This window comes from Pongo abelii, chromosome 21, assembly GCF_028885655.2.
Source record: "Pongo abelii isolate AG06213 chromosome 21, NHGRI_mPonAbe1-v2.0_pri, whole genome shotgun sequence".
Taxonomy (NCBI): Eukaryota; Metazoa; Chordata; class Mammalia; order Primates; family Hominidae; genus Pongo; species Pongo abelii.
In genome coordinates, this window is record NC_072006.2 from 55,922,915 (window position 1) to 55,942,927 (window position 20,013).

Sequence of the window (20,013 nt, forward strand, 5' to 3'; positions counted from 1 at the left end):
AGTTGGGCACGTGGGGTCCGGCTGGTTGTGGAAAACAGGAAACAGCAATGTCTTTCAGTCCTCAAGTTCCCCCTAGCGGCTCCAGCGGAGGAGTGTCCGCACACGGACGGAATTTCACTGCAGGCAAATGCAGAGGCTTAAGGTCGTGCAGGGCCAGCACACGTTTAAGGAAAAGCATGGTCGGTCCCTACCTTTGAGAGCACATACCTTCCTTTTGCCGCTGTCGTGACAAAACACAACTAAGTTACAATTATCTTTCCAATCCATATACTGAGGATGGCCCTTTCCATTGAGAACCAAAAAGAGGGAACCAGCAGCTCACACTGCAGACAGCTACTAATTACACCATTTGGTATAGTATTTGGTATAGTAGGCGGAGGCATAACTTGCTTCCTGAGACACACGAGCTTATACCTCTGGGCCCTTTTACAAATACAGACAGACAAATGGTACAGCTGACATGTGCCAATTAAATTAGGGTTTCTCTGGCTGGGCGCATGGGCTCATGCCTGTAATCCCAGCACTTTGGGAGGCCAAGGCGGGCGGATCACCTGAGGCCTGGAGTTTGAGACCAGCCTGGCCAACATGGTGAAACCCCGTCTCTACTAAAGATACAAAACTTAACCGGGTGTGGTGGCAGGCCCAGCTATTCAGAAGGCTGAAGCAGGAGAATCCCCTGAACCTGGGAGGCGGAGGTTGCAGTGAGCCAAGATTGCACCACTGCATTGCAGCCTGGATAACAGGGCAAGACTCCACCTCAAAAAAAATAATAATTAGGGTTTCTCAATGTTGGCACTTTTGACACTTTGCGCTCTGTTGTGGGGGCCACCCTGTGAATCACAGGGTGTTCGGCAGCATCCCTTGCCTGTAACACTCCTCTTCCCCGAGTTGTAACAACTGAAAAGGTCTTCATACTGCCATGCGTCCCCCAAGGGACAAAAATCACCCGATTGATTTCAACTACTTCCTACACAAAAGCTTTTTTTGTTTTGTTTTGTTTTGAGACAGAGTCTTGCTCTGTCGCCCAGGCAGGAGTGCAGTGGCACAATCACGACTCACTGCAGCCTCGACCTCCGAGGCTCAGGTGATTGTTCCACCTCAGCTTCCCAAGTCGCTGGGACCACAGGCTTGAGCCAGTACACCCAGCTCGTTTTCTTGTATTTTTTTGTACATGAGTTTCACCATGTTACCCAGGCTGGTCTCAAACTCCGGGCTCAAGCAATCCTCCTGCCTTGGTCTCTCAAAGCTGAGATTACAGGCGTGAGCCACTGCGCTGGACCTTAAAAATTTTTTCTGCCTAAAACTTAACTGATTGTTCCTAAATGTTCCATCCCTTGATTTAAAAAAAAAAAAAAAAAAAAGATTCTAGTCATCAAGGACCGTGTATAGAAATACAATATGAAGCTTATAGTTTTCATCTTATTTTCCATTTATATCTATCACCTTTTGAAATTCTGACACGTCTGGGATGGACAATAGTACAGAATAATACATAACATGCATTGATTTGGGTTTTTTTTTGCCATAATCAAAATAATTTTTTGAACTGGAGTTTTCTTTACATTTCACGTACCATGAAATAAAGAGGAAATAGGAACATTATAATAAAAAGTCCTCATTTTGACACCAGAATTCATGTTTCTGTACAAATTAAAATAAATCCCCCAAGGCAGAACGTACACAAGCTTTATTGGGCAACAGCAACGAGCCACGCTGGCAAACAATGAAAGTAGAGTCGCTCAGAAACACGAAAGATCACATGTGTGTCATCACAGCATCGAGAATTTAAATCATCTGGAAGTTCCTGCTAAATTAAAGCCTACTGTGCCAGAGCTCCCCTCTAATCAAAAAACGCTGTCCTGGTGAAAATTTGCAATGCGGATTACAGAGAGAGACATCAACTAATGAGGAAATCACGGACTCTTACATGAGTTTACAGTTAACCCCACTGCAACAAAATAATAAATTAGCCATAATTTGTTTTTTTGCAAATACCATGGCCCCCACCTGACCCCACAAACACAACAGTCACTGACACGGCCCAGCTATATTAATAGACTGCTCCTCAAACCAGGCTGTGGCGGAGAAGACAGATTCACGGGTAACGCCGCTTTGGCCTGAGAAGATGCTTCGGAGCTCCAGGTGGAGGAGCTGCTCACGCTGCAGGATGATTTGCAGTTCCATTCAAAAACATATTTTTTTCCAAGAAGAACTGGACATAATTCATGGGAATATTTTAGGCATATATAAGCGGCAAAAAAGCTGTACATTAAAAGAAGGGGGAGAAAAAAATCTGTTGTATTTACAAACCTCTTTGTATATTTTTTTTAAATGAAAAAGTTGGGAGTGATCGAATTTTAATGCAATGAAAATCAAACAATTCTTCAAAAAACTTTAGATGATATCATTCTCTCGCTTTCTTTCACACACACACACACACCCCCCACACACTTCAAACATACAGAAAAGGTTAAAGATCAAAATAGCTGATAGGTGTTTAAGTAGGATGGAGCAGAAGAATGTACATGTTCCATTTGCAATTCTGGCAAAGGTTTAAAATGCTGCCCTAAAGGCATGCACGCATGCCCAGCCTACCCTAGTAAAAACAAGACAAAGTATAAAAAGGAAAGTCTGGCGGGGGGTGGGAGAGACATTAGCATATCAATTTCCAATGAGCACAAAATTCAAAATACATTAAAAAGTAGCATGGCTTACATTTTCAGCAGAGAAGAAACTGAGGAAATGTTCATAAAGAGACAATGATTTTTAAGATTTACTGTCACAAAAAAAAAAAAGAGTTTCACTCCAGGGGAGCGGAACCGGGATGGGAATTTTACAATGCTAGCTCCAGCACGTGGTCTACTGGCCCCAGGGGCTGGAAAAGTTGGAGGTCTGCTCCAACTTTAAGATGCTCCCGGGATGCCTTCCAAGCAGCTGGAGTTAGTGCCACCTGTCTCACCTGGCACCACAGGCAACACACATGTGCACACGCATGCTTTCAAAATGAGGATCAAAACTGTCCCATATAAGAAATTACTCAAGATGGAGAAACTAGTCTGGTGATTTTCTCAGAGAAAAAAAAGAGACAAAAAGGAAGGAGGTGGGGGGAGAAAAAGAAACCAAATAGATCCTGCTGCCCCCTGTCACACAACCATCATCAAAAAACGTATGAACAATAATAAAATAGTAATAGAAGTTCTTACTCTGGCAGAAATAGCTAGTGTTGTCAGAGGGCGCAGGGAGCTGTGAGTTTTGCTTTCAGGAAAAGTGTTCAAACAGTGCTGACTGTGTACCTCAAGGCCCTCTGACCTCAAATTAAATTGGCTGTCAAAGACTTAAGGCCCATGGAGCTCCCAGGTGACAGTGTCAATGGCGCTTTATGTAAGTTCTTTCCAGATTGATGAACCAAGAAAAAGGTCAACTGAATCCTTATGCTTAAGGTTTACAAACTCAGGAGAGTTTCTTGTACAGTAACTCTAGTTTCTTGTTTGCTTATTTCTTTGTCTTCCCCACCACAACTAAGACGACCTCCGGGAAGTGCCCAGGCGCCCCTGGGGTTCTCTGCTGGGTTTACAGTCTGATTGTGCAGGTAAAGATCGTGTCCTCTCACCGGACTGCATCCTCCTGCCTTTGCATCTCCAGTGTTTGAGAAGCACGGTGTGTGCATTCCTAGGTGCTCAGGCAGCGTCCAGTGAATGGCATCAGCCAGCTGCTCACGGATGGGATGGGCCAACGACGTGGTAGTTTGCACTTGAGTTTTGGTCCTTCTCACCCTTGACCGCCTCCGCCCCAGTGAGGCTGAGACAAGAGTAAAAAGGTTTGTGGAGAACACTGACGAGTACCTTCCACTTCCAGCTATGGCTTCTTCAGCCCCTCCTGGGAGCATTCTCCCTTGAAGATGTCAATCAGTATCTTAATTGTTGGCTTTAAAAGTCAACTTGTGCACCTCAATCAAAATTGAGAATTAAGGAAAAGGCCACGGAGACCATCCTCATTCTGTTTCTGCTGGAAACCTCTAAAACTTCCTGACGAGGCTCCCACACGTCCTGCCTGCAGGAGCCAGCATCCCGAATCTCCAAGCAAAGCCAGGTACAGGGTCTGCAAACTCTAAACGGGACTATCTTAAGACTTCCCGGTGTTACAGAGCCAGGTTCAGGGTCTGCAAACTCCAAACGGGGCTATCTTAAGACTTCCCAGTGTTACAGACTGACTCCCAAGAAAACAGAGACTTAAAAACTTCCAGCACAACTTTCTCCTCCACCTTTGAAAACACAGAAACTCACTCAATGAAGACGTCAGATTTGCTCAATCTTTCTGAAATGTTTGGACAAAGATCCTATCCTTAACTATTCATTCAATACATCTTTTCTGCTGACCTTTTCCCTCTGGCAGAAATGGCTGAATCAGATAGAGAAAAGTACTGCAAAACTGCAGAATCGTAAGACAAAATAGATGTGGTGTCAACAGCCAATTTATCAGTTATCTGCAACGTAAAGTCATTCTAGAACGTTTTAAAAGAACAACACAAAATACAAAAGCTTATCAAGAGTGCTCCAAAGGCAAGGGACTCTCTGATCCTCGTGTCTCCAGCTCTCCAAGAGCAGGAGTTAGTAGGCATCAGAAACCAGGCTGTAATGTACATCTCTGAAGCACGCAGAAGTAGCGCCAGGCGCAGGGTTTGAAGGATATGTACTCATCAAGAAGTAAACGCAAATCCAGGATCTCAACCACACTTGGCTCTTAAAGATCCACCAACTTAACCCTTATGGCATGCATATGTGGCTTCTGCAAGAAGTGACTTGAAAACCCAAGAATGCCTTGCTCTACCACGTCCAGCGACTGCAAACTCCCTTCCTCTGAAACAAGCAGCCACAGCTTTATAAGAAACATGCACACATGTAGTCCATCCTGGGAGGGGAGAAATCTTCACCACTGGCTGCCTTTCAGCAAGTTCCCCTTGAAATCTGCCGGCAGTGGAACAGATCCCAGATCCCAAAGCTGCAGCTTGGGCGTCCTCCCACCAGGGGTTCCTTGTTCTGAAAGCTGCCACCAATGTTGTTTCTGAAAGATGCCTCTGCCTTTGTGGGGTCATCTTCCATTATGCCTCCTAACAGGAAACAGGCTTCTATGGAAGAGAAGAGTCCCAGCCCCCTGACCTTTCTGCTTTGGTCTTGGAGGATCTGAGTCACATCTGCCATGCTGTCTAAAGAATTAGTTGAGTCTCTTATCACACTGTCGACACATTTAGGGGCCATTCAGTGGCACGTTTCCTGCTAAAACAACTCTGCTGAAAATGTTTGAGGTCGTTCTCAAACAGCCACTGGCTTTGTAATTGTTACCAGGTCCCAATAAAGCGGGATCACACCTCTGAAATTCTTTTACGAGGTGGCAGGTGAAGTTAACTCACGCACTATAGATGCTGAATCAGATCAAGGATAACAGATTGGATTTAGGACACTCTCTCTCCCTCTCCTCTCATTTACTGGTTACGATCCCGGAATCCAGTGTAACCTGGATAAGCAGGGCTGGCTGGAGACGATACCGAGCATTTCCGAATGGAGATTATTGTGTGGATAACTTTTCACCAAATGTCACTGTCTTTTCCTCCCAAACTGACACCAAGAGCTTTCTATTTTTCTGACACCTCTTTGTAAGAGCAAGAAAGACATAAAGAGTACATACACGTTAGGACTGTTAAAAAAAAAAAAAAAAAAAAAAAAAAACACAAGCCTTCTACAACCTTCAGCTACACGGAAACTTTTATCATGTGACAACAAAATTCAAGTCATAAGGAAGCTCGCACAGTGACCCATATAAATCTCCCAGCTGAGCCAACCAGCTTTAACATATTCACATTCACCCAAACATGAAGAACAAGGGGTTCAGACAGGCCCAGATGGGTCTCTTTTAGGACCCTCCCTCCCGTTGATGCAGCGTTAGGACTTCATTTAGGCGCAGAGCCTCTTCCCATTAAAACTGCACATGTTAGCAATTACTGCAAAATCCACAGGTGGCGGTTAATATAAATGGAACTTGAGCTCTGTCCATCAGGGAAGCGCGGAGACCAGGGCCCCCTCCAGCGAGTGCACGGCCTACGATGTGAGCTTTGAGTAGCTGGGGGGAGAGAACCGTCTTCGCAGGTACTTGAGGACATAGAGGGGGAGGCAGCTGACCAGAGTGATGACGGACACTTTCCACAAGAATGACAAGGTGGCGATGAAGTACACATCTGCAAGCAAACGGGAAGACAGCAGTGAGCAGGCAGGAATATTCCGGAAGGCGCATGGGGTCCAGAAACAGGCGTCACAACTATCAAAAAGGAAAGTCATCTCCCGTCACAAACCCACAGCCTCCTGGCACTGGGCCCTCTTCCTCCATGGACTGTAAGGGAAGGTACCATGGCTAAGAGCACACAGCACCGCCAGCTTGATTTTCCTCGCTCTCTCTTCTGTAGCTTCCTGATAGTGAAATGCTACTTTCAACACCCAGGAGAAGAAAACTATGGGGGCCACCAGATGCAGTGGCTCATACCTTAATCCCAACACTCTGGGAGGCCAAGGCGGACAGAAGACTTGAACCCAGGAGTTTGAGACGAGCCTGGGCAACATAGCAAAACCCCGTCTCTACAAAAAATACAAAAATTAGCCAGGCGCGGTGGTGCATGCCTATATTCCCAGCTATTCGGGAGGCTGAGGTGGGAGGATCATTTGAGCCCGGGGAGCTTGAGGGTGCAGTGAGCCAAGATTGCACCACTGCACTCCACCCGGGGCAACAGAGTAAGACACTGTCTCAAAAAAAAAAGAGAAAAAAAGAAAGAAAGAAAATTACAGGGAAAGAAAACTCAGAGATGCTTTTGATTTGGTGTTGTCTAACAGTTGGAGAGTCTTTCTTTCTAAGTCCCGGCCACTGGCGAGTGGAAAGTGACATTCAAATGCACCCTCTGCTTCCAGTGATGGTCGCAGAAAGCCACAGGGTGAATCTGGGTCATGGTGCAAAGTGTTCAGACCCCCTTGTCAGACAAAGGCTTAAGCTGACCCTCAGGGACTCTGATGGAAGGTGGGGGGGGCGGGGGGCGGGCATACTGCCTTTCCTGCTGCAGTTTTATAAACCCCGTTACGAGGTTTTCTTAAGAGAGGAGTGACAGTTTGTGGCTTTCAATATAGCAGAAACCAGAATAAGCCCCTTCCCCACTTTCTGAGCACAGGATGCTGAAATGCAGCTGGCACTGAGGCAGCACCTACTAAGTGCCAGGCCCAAGGTTCAACTCACCCTGTGGTTTTTCTACACCTCTGAACCGGTCCTGTGGTGTGTCCCCATCAAAAACAAGCTGAGCTTCCTGAGCAGGGGCCACAACTCTGCGACCACCTCAGGCCCAAGCCTTTGAGCATATAGTAGGTCTCACAAAACGCTTTCTAGGGACTAGTGACAAGGGTGAAACTGCTTTAAAACTCGACGTTTCACAGGGATGATCCTTTAGTTCCTGGAGCGCACGGTAAATGCTCACAAATCCTTTCTAGAAACTGGGGCCGCAACTGTGAAACCTTTACTTTTCAGGGGATGTTTCCTTTACCCTGACTAAAACTTTCTTAAGGAGCTTTGGAAGCTGGCAAAAGAGCCGCGATCGAAGATGCTTCCAGGGTAAGGTCGAGTTTCTCTGCCTTTTTCTTGTTATTGCCCCTTAAGGAACGTTTTTAGACTTTTCTTCTTCTCCTAATTGACCACCTCTATGAAACGTTAATGTCACAGGTATACTGTGTATCTGTTTATAATATTATATATACATCTCCTTCATACGTAAAAGATTAGGGTTTGTTCATACCCCCCAATGTTTGTTCCCCAGGTGGTGGGGGCCACATCACCCCCACTGAGAAGGCCTGGGGCAAAGGAGCAAGGGATGGGCCATTGCTAGAGAGCCCGGGCCCTGCAGGTTTCCCACGGAGGATGGGGCATGAGGGGGTTGTCATAACCGCAGCACAACACAGAAAATGCTGGATCATCTGAACTATGCTAGTGTTGCAAGTTCTAGTTGAACTAGAACCAGGTTTCTAGACAGGAATTAAAGCCCGTGTCAGCACCTGATGGGGTCCGTAGCACAGCATGGGGTCATCTTGGTGGCCCTGCAGAGACTTGTGGCTAAATCAATTGGGAAGAGATGAACTGATATGGCAAAGCAAGTGAGGTTAGCATGGAAGAGTGATGAAGCCAGGCTTGTCCATCTAGAGACAGTGGCTGACACTGGACAAGCCCAAGAGTACCTGGAATCACTACTGAGGTCAGAGAAATCCGCCACCACCCCATCTTAGGATGGTGCCAACACTCCCCCATCTCTAAATTCCCATAACATTTTATTTATTTATTTATTTAGAAATGGGGTCTTACTCTGTCGCCCAGGCTGGAGTGCAGTGGCGCGATCTCAGCTCACTGCAACCTTCGCCTCCCAGGTTCAGGCGATTCTTCTGCCTCAGCCACCCAAGTAGCTGGGACTACAGGTGTGTGCCACCACACCCTGCTGATTTTTGCATTTTTAGTACAGATGGGGTTTCACCATGTTGGCCACATCGGTCTCGAACTCCTGACCTCACGATCCACCCGCCTCAGCCTCCCAAAGTGCTGGGATTATAGGTGTGAGCCACTGTGCCTGGCCTCCATAACATTTTTTATTTGGGGTGTGCCTGGGCATCTAGCACCTCACTCCATTTTCCTCTCTTGGTAACTTTGATCACATCTGATACTCCTGTGCTCACACTCACTTATGTGTGTTTATCGTGTGTTCCCAACGAGAAGGGCAGCTCCCTGGCGAGCCCGTCCACCTCATCTGCCACCATAATCCTGGCACACGGCAGGTGCTCCCACGTCTACGGAACTGGCGAGTACCTTCAGCACTTGGTTTCTGTGCGGAGCAGCAGATTTTATCCTGAGATCCCTGGAGTCCCTCGGGAGCTCTATCAGGACACAGCAGCAAGGAAGAGCTGCACGGGCAAGGTTCTGGGGCTCGGCACCTCCCAGCAATGCCACTTTGCCATCACAAGTCCCCTTTTATCAGCTTCATAGATTGGACTTCAGATTACGATTTCATGGGAACAAAAAGATTTTGTGACCCAAAAAAGGTGACAGAGCAAGACTCCGACTCAAAAAGAAAAAGAAAAACACTGTCTACTGCAATCACGCCCTCTGTCCTCAATTTCACACCCTGAAGCACAACTACCACCTGTCCCTAGAGAACACCTGTAAGAAAACGCGGACAGCTGAGCGGGAAGGACTGCTAGAGGAAGAGCCCAGGCCGAGAGCTGGGAACCCCCCTTCCCTCATACGGCAGTGAGACCTCTGGGCCAGATTCACTGGGGGTGATGGACGGGGTTTAAGCATTCAGGGGTCTTACCGATGAACTCGTGTAAGAACACCAGGGAGGCGATGTAGCAGGCCAGGCTGAGCAGCTCGGCCACTGTCATGAGCCAGTGCCAGGTCTGGATGGTCAGTGCCACCATGAGCAGCTCGGTGAGGATCAGCGAGGTGAAGGAGATGGCCACAATGTGCACGAACTCCGACTCAAACAGCAGCAGCGCCCCGTACATGATGGTGCTCCCTGCAAACGCCAGAGAAGGGTGTTCCTCTCACCCTCCCCGAGAAAGCCACGCCCTGCTCGCCTACACCTGGCTCCTTTCCGCATTTTTCATTTAGACATGAAAGACATCACTTGTTACATGAGGTTCATGACTGGTGCTTCATGCAGGTCTGAACCTATGGTTTTCTGATTTTCCTCTTTGACCTTGTAGGATAAATAATCTTTAACTACAAAGTGAGAAAAAGGAAGAAAAAAGGCAGGCAGGCAGGGAGGGAGAGTATCTAGAGTTGATGAAAGAAATAGAAAGTTAAATATAATATTTAAAATGATGGAGCCGCGGCCAGGCACAGTGGCTCATGCCTGGAATCCCCTTGCTTTGGGAGGCCAAGGTGGGCAGACTGCTTGAGCCCAGGAGTTTGAGACCAGCTTGGGCAACATGGTGAAAGCCCATCTCTAAAAAAAAAAACAAAAATTAGCCAGGCGTGGTGGCATGCACCTGTAGTCCCAGCTACTTAGGAGGCTGAGGTGGGAGGATCACTTGAGCCTGGGAGATGGAGGTTACAGTGAGCCGAGATTGTACCACTGCACTCCAGCCGGGGTGACAGAGTGAGACCCGGTCTCAAAAAAAATAAAATAAAAAATAAAATGATGTGGTGACTCACACCTGTAATCAGCACTTTGGGAGGCTGAGGCAGGCGGATCACTGGAGGCCGGGTGTTCAAGACCAGACTAGCCACCATGGCAAAACCCTGTCTCTACTAGAAATACAAAAATTAGCCGGGCGTGGAAGCACATGCCTGTAGTCCCAGCTACTCGGGAGGCTGAGGCGCGAGAATTGCTTAAACCTGGGAGGTGGAAGTTGCAGTAAGCCGAGATCGTGCCACTGCACTCCAGCCTGGGTGATACAGCAAGACTCTGTTTAAAAAAAAAAAAAAAAAAAAAAAGAATAAACCCCAATAGGTGACATGAACAGTAAATTTAGTTTTTTAAAAAATAATAAACCCCAGCCAGTCGCGGTGGCTTACGCCTGTAATCTCAACACTTTGGGAGGCCGAGGTGGGCGGATCACGAGGTCAGGAGTTCGAGACCAGCCTGGCCAACATGGTGAAACCCCCACCTCTACTAAAAATACTAAAATTAGGCGGGTGCCTGTAATCCCAGTTATTCGGGAGGCTGAGGCAGGAGAATCGCTTGAAACCGTAAGGTGGAGGTTGCAGTGAGCCAAAATCGCGCCACTGCACTCCAGCCTGGACAAAAGAGCAAAACTCCATCTCAGAATAGTAATAATAATAATAATAATCCCCAAATATACATGTTTATTTGTAAGTTATATATGTGTACCTATCCAGGTATATAGAAATATTAGGACCATTTCACAAATATATTATACGCACTACAAAACATACATAAAAATGGAAATACTAAAAAAGAGTGAGGATTCCGGGCACAGTGGCTCATGCCTGTAATCCCAACACTTTGTGAGGCTGAGGCAAGAGAATTGCTTGAGTCCAGGAGTTTGAGATCAGCCTGTGCAACATGGTGAGACCTCATCTCTACAAAAAATACAAAAATTAGCCGGGTGTGGTGGTGTACACCTGTAGTCTATGATGCTGAACTAGAAACAGGTTTCTAGGCAGGAATTAAAGCCCGTGTCAGCACCCGATGGGATCCACAGCACAACATGGGATCATCTTGCTGGACCTGCAGGGACTCGTGGCTCACAGTCCACTGGGAAGAAATGAACTGATTTGGCAACTGATTTGGTGGTGGTGTACACCTGTGGTCCCAGACGCAGAAGGCTGAGGTGGGGGGATCACCTGAGCCTGGGGAAGTCGAGACTACAGCGAGCCGTGATTGCTCCACTGCACTCCAGCCTGAGCAACAGAGACCCTCCGCCGCCCAGGGTCTCACTCTGTTTCTACATATTATATAAAATATATTTTATAAGTATATAAAATCTATTATGTGCACTACAAAACATACATAAAAATAGAAATACTAAAAAAGGATTCTGGGCATGGTGGCTTTGCCTTGTGTCTCAAAAATATATAAATAAATAAAAATATATATATATACATGTAAATTTAAAAGAGTTAGAAAAAATAAATACAAACAGAAGTTTTGCTATTTTCTTCTTATATTCCAATAGGTCATCTTACAATGCCTCCACAGTCTGGGAGACCCCCTCTGGAGGCCACTGAGGTAAACATGTTTTTCCAAAACTACGACTTGACCTGACTCTCAGAAAATGTTTCAGAACATCCCAGAAAGCATCCGCTTTTTGCCTCGTGAGTGGAGCAGCCCCGCAGGCTTTGATTACTGTCCACTGCCTTCCTCTGGCTTCACTACCTCATTTCTCAGACAGCAGCACTGCGCATGTCTGATGTTCAAGTCCGTATACAGGGTGAGCAGGGTCTCCCCTGGGTCCCACTGCCACCCTCCTTCCTGCTATTTCAGATTCGTTTCTTCTCTTCTTGTTCTACAGCCAAGAAGGGGACACCCTGAGTCAGTGCCAGAGCACAAGACAAACAGGTGTCTCCACTCATCCTTACCTTGATAGATGCTAATCAAAACCCATATTAAGAATGTCTTGTAGGACAACGGCCGTCCCTGAATGAGAGACAGAGAAAGGTTAGAGCCGGTTTCGTGGGGGGCTCACGCAGCATGCCATCAGCGTTCACGTTATTCTCCCACTAACGAGATAAGGCAACCCATTTGTCTTCATCAATAAAGTGGCTCGCACACATCTGAACACACTGGAGGAACTATTTCTTTAAAAAAAGAATTGGCCAGGCACGGTGGCTCACACCTGTAATCCCAGCACTGTGGAAGGCTGAGGCAAGTGGATCACTTGAGGTCAGGAGTTCGAGACCAGCCTGGCCAACATGGTGAAACCTCCTGTTTACTAAAGATACAAAAATTAGCCAGGCATGGTGGTGCACGCCTGTAATCCCAGCTACTCGGGAGGCTGAAGCAGGAGAATTGCTTGAACCCAGGAGGTGGATGTTGTAGTGAGCCGAGATCGAGCCACTGCACTCCAGCCTGGGTGACAGAGTGAGAATTAGTCTCAAAAACAAACAAACAAAAGAATTAACATTAAAATTAACATTAAATGGGAATAGATCTTCCCTTGGGTAAAAAACCCTTGAAGACAAATAAAATTATACACATGCCTAGGCACACGCCACCACACACTTTTTGGAAGTGTACACAAGAACATCTCTAGGAGCAAAAGTTAAGTTGCAGCTGCAAAGTGGAACTGTCAGGGGCTTTTTGCAAGTCGTGAGTTGTCTTGTTTTCAGTTTATCTATTACTGTACTCTTTCACGTTCTTTATACCAGTGAATACATTACTGCTTTAAGACAAAATGTAAACTCCCACACCTCCCCCCCCAAAGTAAGAAAGCTACCAGTTCAAGTGTGTTCAAATCAGAAATGGAGGGTCTGTGTGAAATAAATTCAAAGAAACAACGCAGGGAGGGAGGGAAGGAAGGGAAAAGGAAAGGAGGAAAGGAGGAAGGGAGGAAAGGAGGAAGGGAGGAAAGGAGGAAGGGAGGAAGGGAGGAAGGGAGGAAAGGAGGAAGGGAGGAAGGAGGGAAGGAGGAAGGAGGGAGGGAGGAAGGAGGGAGGGAGGAAGGAGGGAGGGAGGAAGGAGGGAGGGAGGAAGGAGGGAGGGAGGAAGGAGGGAGGGAGGAAGGAGGGAGGGAGGAAGGAGGGAGGGAGGAAGGAGGGAGGAAGGAGGGAGGGAGGAAGGAGGGTGGGAGGAGGGGGGGAGGAAGGAGGGAGGGAGGAAGGAGGGAGGGAGGAAGGAGGGAGGGAGGAAGGAGGGAGGGAGGAAGGAGGGAGGGAGGAAGGAGGGAGGGAGGAAGGAGGGAGGGAGGAAGGGAGGAAGGGAGGAAGGGAGGAAGGGAGGAAGGGAGGAAGGAGGAAGGGAGGAAGGGAGGAAGGAGGAAGGGAGGAAGGGAGGAAGGAGGAAGGGAGGAAGGAGGGAGGGAGAAGGGAGGGAGGGAGGAAGGGAGGAAGGAGGAAGGGAGGAAGGGAGGTAGGAGGAAGGAGGAAGGGAGGAAGGAGGAAGGGAGGAAGGAGGAAGGGAGGAAGGAGGAAGGGAGGAAGGAGGAAGGAGGAAGGGAGGAAGGAGGAAGGGAGGAAGGAGGAAGGGAGGAAGGAGGAAGGGAGGAAGGAGGAAGGGAGGAAGGAGGAAGGGAGGAAGGAGGAAGGGAGGAAGGAGGAAGGGAGGAAGGAGGAAGGGAGGAAGGAGGAAGGGAGGAAGGAGGAAGGGAGGAAGGAGGAAAGGAGGAAGGGAGGAAGGAGGGACTGAGAAGCTAACAGAACCTTCAGAAGATCCTTGTAGAGCTCAGGATACAGCATGGCAACTTCCGACTTGACATCTTTGTCCAGGACCAGAGAAAACACAGGAAACATGGTGTAAATCGTGGAGTACCTGGGAGAGAAAACCGCCATAGGTAAGACCTGGCTGACGCGATAGGAGCTATGTGCTGTGCCAGCCTCCAGCACCCAAGTCCCAACCATGCCTCTAACAAATATTTACTGCTTGTCTATTATGCTCCGGGGCTGGCTGTAAGCACCAGAAACCCATGAGGAAAAATGGACAAAAATGTCTGCCCTTAAGAGCTTTCATCCTGGTCAGCGAGTCAATAAACAAATAAATTAGGTAAATTCCATGTGTTAGAGAAGTGCTAAAGAGAAAAATATAATGGGGTAGAGGAAATAAGACGTACGTGTGTGTGTGGGGAGGGGGGTGATGGTACAATTTTAGAGGCTGAGGAACAGAACATTTGAGTGGACACCCACAAAAGGTGAGGGCCAGCCAAGCCAATCCCAGGAGGAAGAGCATTTCAGGGAGAAGGAACCACCAGTGCAAAGGCACTGAGGCGGGAGTGGCTATCATGTCTGAAGAACAGCCATAAGGCCAGTGGGACTGGAGCTGAGGGCGACGGAAGAGGAAATGAGGGCCCACGGGGAAGATGGGACCAGACCATGGAAGGTCGCACGGCGCACAGCTCAGGGAACCCCTGACTGTATTCTGTAATGTTCTTGTACTCTTCCAGAACCCGACAAAAGACAGCCCGCTTTTCCAGTTAGAAGCAGGCAGAATTCTAGTGCCTCCTCTCAGGCTGAGCTCATCAGCCAACACAGTAGGATGGAGAGCGGACTCTGTGAGACTCCCCAGAGCGCAGCTGACCTTCCCACACCCTCCGTCTCCTCATAACCAGGAGTGGCCTCAGCTGCGTGTGTCTGTATCTAGGGCACTCGGTAACCAAACTCCACCTACCTAGGTGATTCAGAGACTGAGCACATTCTCTGAAAAGATCAGAAGGATCATCCTGAAGTTCCAGGTCAGTAATGGGGGTGGTTTTGCGGGCTGCAAAGGCCCAAGTGACACCATCTCTGTCACTGCGGCACAGCAGTCAAGCTCTGTTACTTGCACGTCCCCGAGGCAGTGGACTCTGGCCCTCCTTGGAGCTCCAAGGACGGGACTTCTACTGGGCTCAGTTCAGGCCAGGAGGGCATTTTTCAGATCCCCCACCCCTTTTTCTTAAGTCCCCAGTGAAATCACCAAGTCTGCAAACCTTTCACCTTGCTCTCCTCAAACAACTGATAACCCTGGAGTATTTTTTCAAGACCAGGTACAAATGGCAAAGTGCAACACACCACACACATCTCCGACTCCACTTTCTCCATCTGGTTAAGGGCTTAACAGCTCAAAACCTTGTTAATTCAAGGAGGTTCTAAACCATGGTGCTGGGCCTGCATTCGCTGGGGCTGGGAATCCAATGTGGCTTGGGAACCCAAGCATTTTTCCACCACGTTTCTTCTCTCTGTTGCAGCATTTGAAGAAGGTTTTGTAAACAATTAATTCTTTGGCAGGATTTCCTTACCCAATGATGAGGAATCCTTGATAGAGGGGGACGGAGGCAAAGTAAAACACGGAGGAAAAGACAGCCTGCGCCAAGGAGAGAGGAGGATGTCACCAAAAGTCATGACAAAATCCCTTACATTTACAGAATAAAAATAACACCTGATACTTACATAACACTCACCCGCACCGGCACTGCTGTAAGGTATTTACATGGATTTGCTCATTTCATTCTCACGACATCAACAACAACCCTATGAAGTAGGTACGATTCTCATCATCCTCATTACGCAAAGCAGAAAGTGAGGCACAGAGAGGGTACGTGGCTTGCCCAAGCCCACACAGTTCCTAAGCAGCAAATCCAGGAATCATTCCTGGGTAGGGTGATGTATTACAGCTCCAGGGTCTACTCAGCCTGTTGTGAATATTTATTAAGTTCCAGGACCCAGGAATGCTTTGCACATGAGCACAGCTGATCTCCAGAGCAGCCCACAGGATCAAGTCCTACTATCACCCACACTTTACAGAAGGGGAGGCTGAGCAGGTAAACAGCCCTGCAGGACTCAAGCCCAGCTGTGGCCACAGAGTGCACACTTCTAAACAGCTCGGAATCCCCACCTCTGTAGGCATGCACGCTGCTAACCAAGCTGCCGTAGGTATGGAAACACATACGGAAAAAGAGCCTCTGAAGTGTCTACGGGGGCTGGGATGGCAGAGAAGGCTTCACTTCTTATATTACATGTTTCGGTATTTGGGGAAATTTTTGAAAAGAGCATGGTGACAGATTATTTTTGCAATTAGACAAAAGCAATGAAGATATTTACAAACCCTCGCGGAAATGTCTGCTTCCTGCTTTGGAAAATATTAGCTGCTGGTAATGATGAATAGGCTGGGGAGATCCAATCAGGCTTGAAGCTCTGTTAGCTCCGTCTCTGGACCTCTATGGGCTAACAGAGGAAACATGGTCTCCAAGCTGATATCTATTCGTATAAAGCTGAAGGAAGGCCAGAGACAAACGCTGCCTGAAAGCTTTTAGAAAGCAGAAGAAAGCAAGGCAGAGATACCCTAGTTATTAGAAATAACATCAGACCACGGCTAGCTCCCCAGAGCACCTTCAATGGACACAGAGAGAAAGCATGTGAGAAACACGTGCTTTCTCGGCACAGAGCTCAGAGCGCAGGTGCTCCTGAGCGCCATGGCCACAGGAAGCCCCAGTTCGCCCTGGCTGCGCCGGAAAAGCCACTTTTCCAGTGACTTTTCACCCAGGCTGTGCCGCTGCTTAGGAAGGATGGTCGTAAAAATGTCAAGAATCTGTGGTTTACTTTCGAAACCAGTATCAGGAGCCCCTTCCTCTAAAAGGGTCATCCTAACCATAAGTCTTCAACTCGACAAGAGCACTTTGGGAAAAATAAAAACACTGCGTTCTCTGACAGACTAATGTCCCGGTGCAATTCTAACTGGGAGCTGCTCTTGGCCATTTTCAGCACAGTGGACAGGGGTTAAAGGCATTTTCTTTAGCACAAAGAACAATGCCTCATCCTGGAATTCTTTTTCTACATCAATGTTAATGGTAACATCCAGTTTTTGAAGAAGTCAGCTCATCCCGGCCAGCTTTTGTGTGTGTCCAAGAATGGGCTGATTAATCTCCCAATGATGAAAACCACAGCATTATCCTGTTCAATTGGTGAGTTAACATAAAAGTACAGATGTGGTCTGGTGAACCACAGCAGCTGTTTGGGTTTAGATCATTTTGATGAAAGTCACTTTAAGGCTCCCCTACTCACAACTGCAATAGATATTTAAAACATAAAATCACCCCCAAAAAACTGGGGTGTAGCCACTGGACAGTGAATTCTCATGTACCCAAAGCAGCACTACCTGATACATTGTACAAGGCAGACCGCCTTTCAAGTATGATTAAACATTCTCACAAATTAAAATATCACCTGATGTTTACATATTACCTTATTTTAGTTCTACTAATCACGGCAAGGATGCCTTAAAAACTTCTCTGTTTTTCACAGTGGCCCTGTCCGAGGGCAAGGAGGGTCTCATCATCCCCATTTTCCAGGTGGGAAGACTGAGGCCTAGAGTAGTAAAGTTATTTGCTCAAGGTCTCACAGATCCTTAGTGGTATGGCCAGAAGGAGACGTGAGTTCCAGGATCTGCTGCGCCTACCTTCTCACCACTCAACTGGGAGCATTTTCACCTCAATGCCCAAAAAGGAAGATCAATCAATAGCTTTTCAACACCAAAAATATTTTCTTTCCCTCCTTTGGCCTCCTTTCTACTCTATACTTAATTGCTACAGACTGATGGCAAATTTTGTTGCTGTTGTTGTTTTTGAGATGGAGTCTCACTCTGTTGCCCAGGCTGGAGTGCAGTGGCGCAATCTCAGCTCACTGCAACCTCCACTTCCCAGGTTCAAGTGATTCTTGTGCCTTAGGCTCCCAAGTAGCTGGGATTATAGGCGCATGCCACCACGTCCAGCTAATTTTTGTAGAGACAGGGTTTCACCATGTTGACCAGACTGGTCTTGAACTCCTGGCCTGAAGCAATCCGCCCACCTCGGCCTCCCAACGTGCTGGGATTACAGGCGTGAGCCACTATGCCTGGGCTATGATGTCAGATTTTGAAGAAGTTTGTGAGAGAGAAGGTGGGAAAATATATATTCTAGAATCCTTTTATGAAAAAGCAAGACGGGAACAAGATGTTAACTTCCAAAGGTATTCGTGATCATAATAACTAAACTCAGTTTCCCCACTGGGCTCTGCTGGGAGACAGAACCATGATGCCGAGTCAACCTCAGTGCCAGGTGTCACGCTGACCCCTGCAAGTGGACACGGTCCCAGGCCCTCCATGATGGGTGTGTCAAGAAGGATACTCAGATTGTGACTACAGGCTTTGAGGTCCACCTGCCTGAGCTGACTGAATCCCTGCGGGACACGCAGATTTCTCATCCATACTCAGCCTCAGCCTCCCCATCTGTAAAATGGGCTCAGGCTATTGTGAGGCTTATGTGAGACACTGCATTGTGAACACTTAGCCTGATGCCTAGGGTACAGGAAGCACACAAGCAAAGTACGTTCTTCTTTAGTGGTTGTTCTCTGATTGCCCTTACCTCTGCAAAAGGTGAAAAACCAGGGCCTGAATAGTCATTCAGCATTTAACTCTGCATCTTTCACTCCAGCAAACAAATTATAACAACCTACCCATAATTAAAATAACTCATGTACACTCCACTTGCCCCAAGCCAGGCACTGGACGTCACCACTGCTAACGCACACATCCTCACCACATGGCAGGAATGACCAGCACCACTTAACGGGAGGAATCTTGAGCACCAAGAACTTCAGGGACTGGCTCAAGGTCTATCAGCTAGAATGTAGCCAGGTGGGGGATTTAAACTGGTGAGGTAGGGGTGACAGCTCCAAAGCATAGTCTAATTCCCAGGCTTTTCCCATGCTAATTACATAGCCATATGCACCTGTGCAGAGGGACCAGCTGCCCACCCACCTACATGGTATAGCCACACGTACATGTGCAGAGGGGCCAGCTGTCCACTCACCTGCATGGTGCTGATACAGAGGCTCCTGTGAATCACGAACTGGCTGAGGGCGGCTGACCGCTTGTAGCTGTTCCGGCCGTGCACCATAAGCAACCGGCCAAGATGCTTAAATTGAGTGATGGAGAAGTCTGCAGCCAACGAAGCCTGTTTTCCTTCCTAAAATCCAATAAAATTAGGCACCGTCAGAAGCATAAGAGGTCAGGGCAAACACATTTTCTTTCATTGAAAAAGCAAGACATTGTAAGGAGATCTTTGAAGAACTTCAAGAAAGAAATTCTTTGGTTTCAAGCTATACGCAGTTGGTGGTCCAAGTCTAAATTTGATTTTAAAAGGGGAATTTATTTAAATAAAAACCATTCCGAATCGCATATAGTTATAATTTGGAGGTGAAGTGGATCTAATATTAGGCCTTGGGAGTTCAGCCCACCCCATAAGTAGCAAAGAATCATTTAAAGATAGATATTTTAAAACATTCAGTTCCCTTAAGAGCCAATTAAACATGAGGCAAAAACCCAGAGCTACTAACAATATTAGACGGGATATTCCGGAATATACAGCTCTGCACACTCACAGAAGTGGGAATAACTTGCAACCATATAATGGAATTCTCTCATTTTGTATTTTTTAATTTTTATTTTTTCTTGAGACTGGGTCCCACTCTGTCACGCAGGCTGGAGTGCAGTGGTGTGATCTCGGCTTACAGCAACTTCTGCCTCCCAGGTTCAAACCATCCTCCCACCTCAGCCTCCTGAGCAGCAGGGAGTACAGACACGCACCACAACACCTGACTAATTTAGTTATTTTGGGTAGAGATGAGGTTTCTCCACGTTGCCGAGTTTGGTCTCAAACTCCTGAGCTCAAGCCATCCGCCCGCCTCAGCCTCCCAAAGTGCTGGGATTCCAGCCATGAGCAGCTGCACCTGGCTGAATTCTCTCATTTTAAAAGGCAGTGACAGCCAACAATAAAGGGACAGAGGGACATGAGAGCCTCTGGATGTGACGCAACA

At 47.5% G+C, this 20,013-nt stretch overlaps 1 protein-coding gene across 1 annotated transcript in view; it reads right to left on the minus strand.

The window, feature by feature from the left end:
• Nucleotides 1–1,672: 1,672 nt before the first annotated feature.
• The window catches only part of ATP9A (ATPase phospholipid transporting 9A (putative)), a 173,756-nt gene continuing 155,415 nt past the window's right edge, over nt 1,673–20,013 (minus strand). Inside the window, exons 23-28 of the mRNA XM_054542330.2 lie at nt 19,008–19,163; nt 15,462–15,526; nt 13,894–14,002; nt 12,115–12,172; nt 9,380–9,583; nt 1,673–6,229 (exon numbers count right to left, since the gene is read on the minus strand). Coding sequence (XP_054398305.1) covers nt 6,093–6,229; nt 9,380–9,583; nt 12,115–12,172; nt 13,894–14,002; nt 15,462–15,526; nt 19,008–19,163 — 729 coding nt within the window. The 3' untranslated portion in view covers nt 1,673–6,092. The remainder of the gene's footprint in view (nt 6,230–9,379; nt 9,584–12,114; nt 12,173–13,893; nt 14,003–15,461; nt 15,527–19,007; nt 19,164–20,013) is intronic.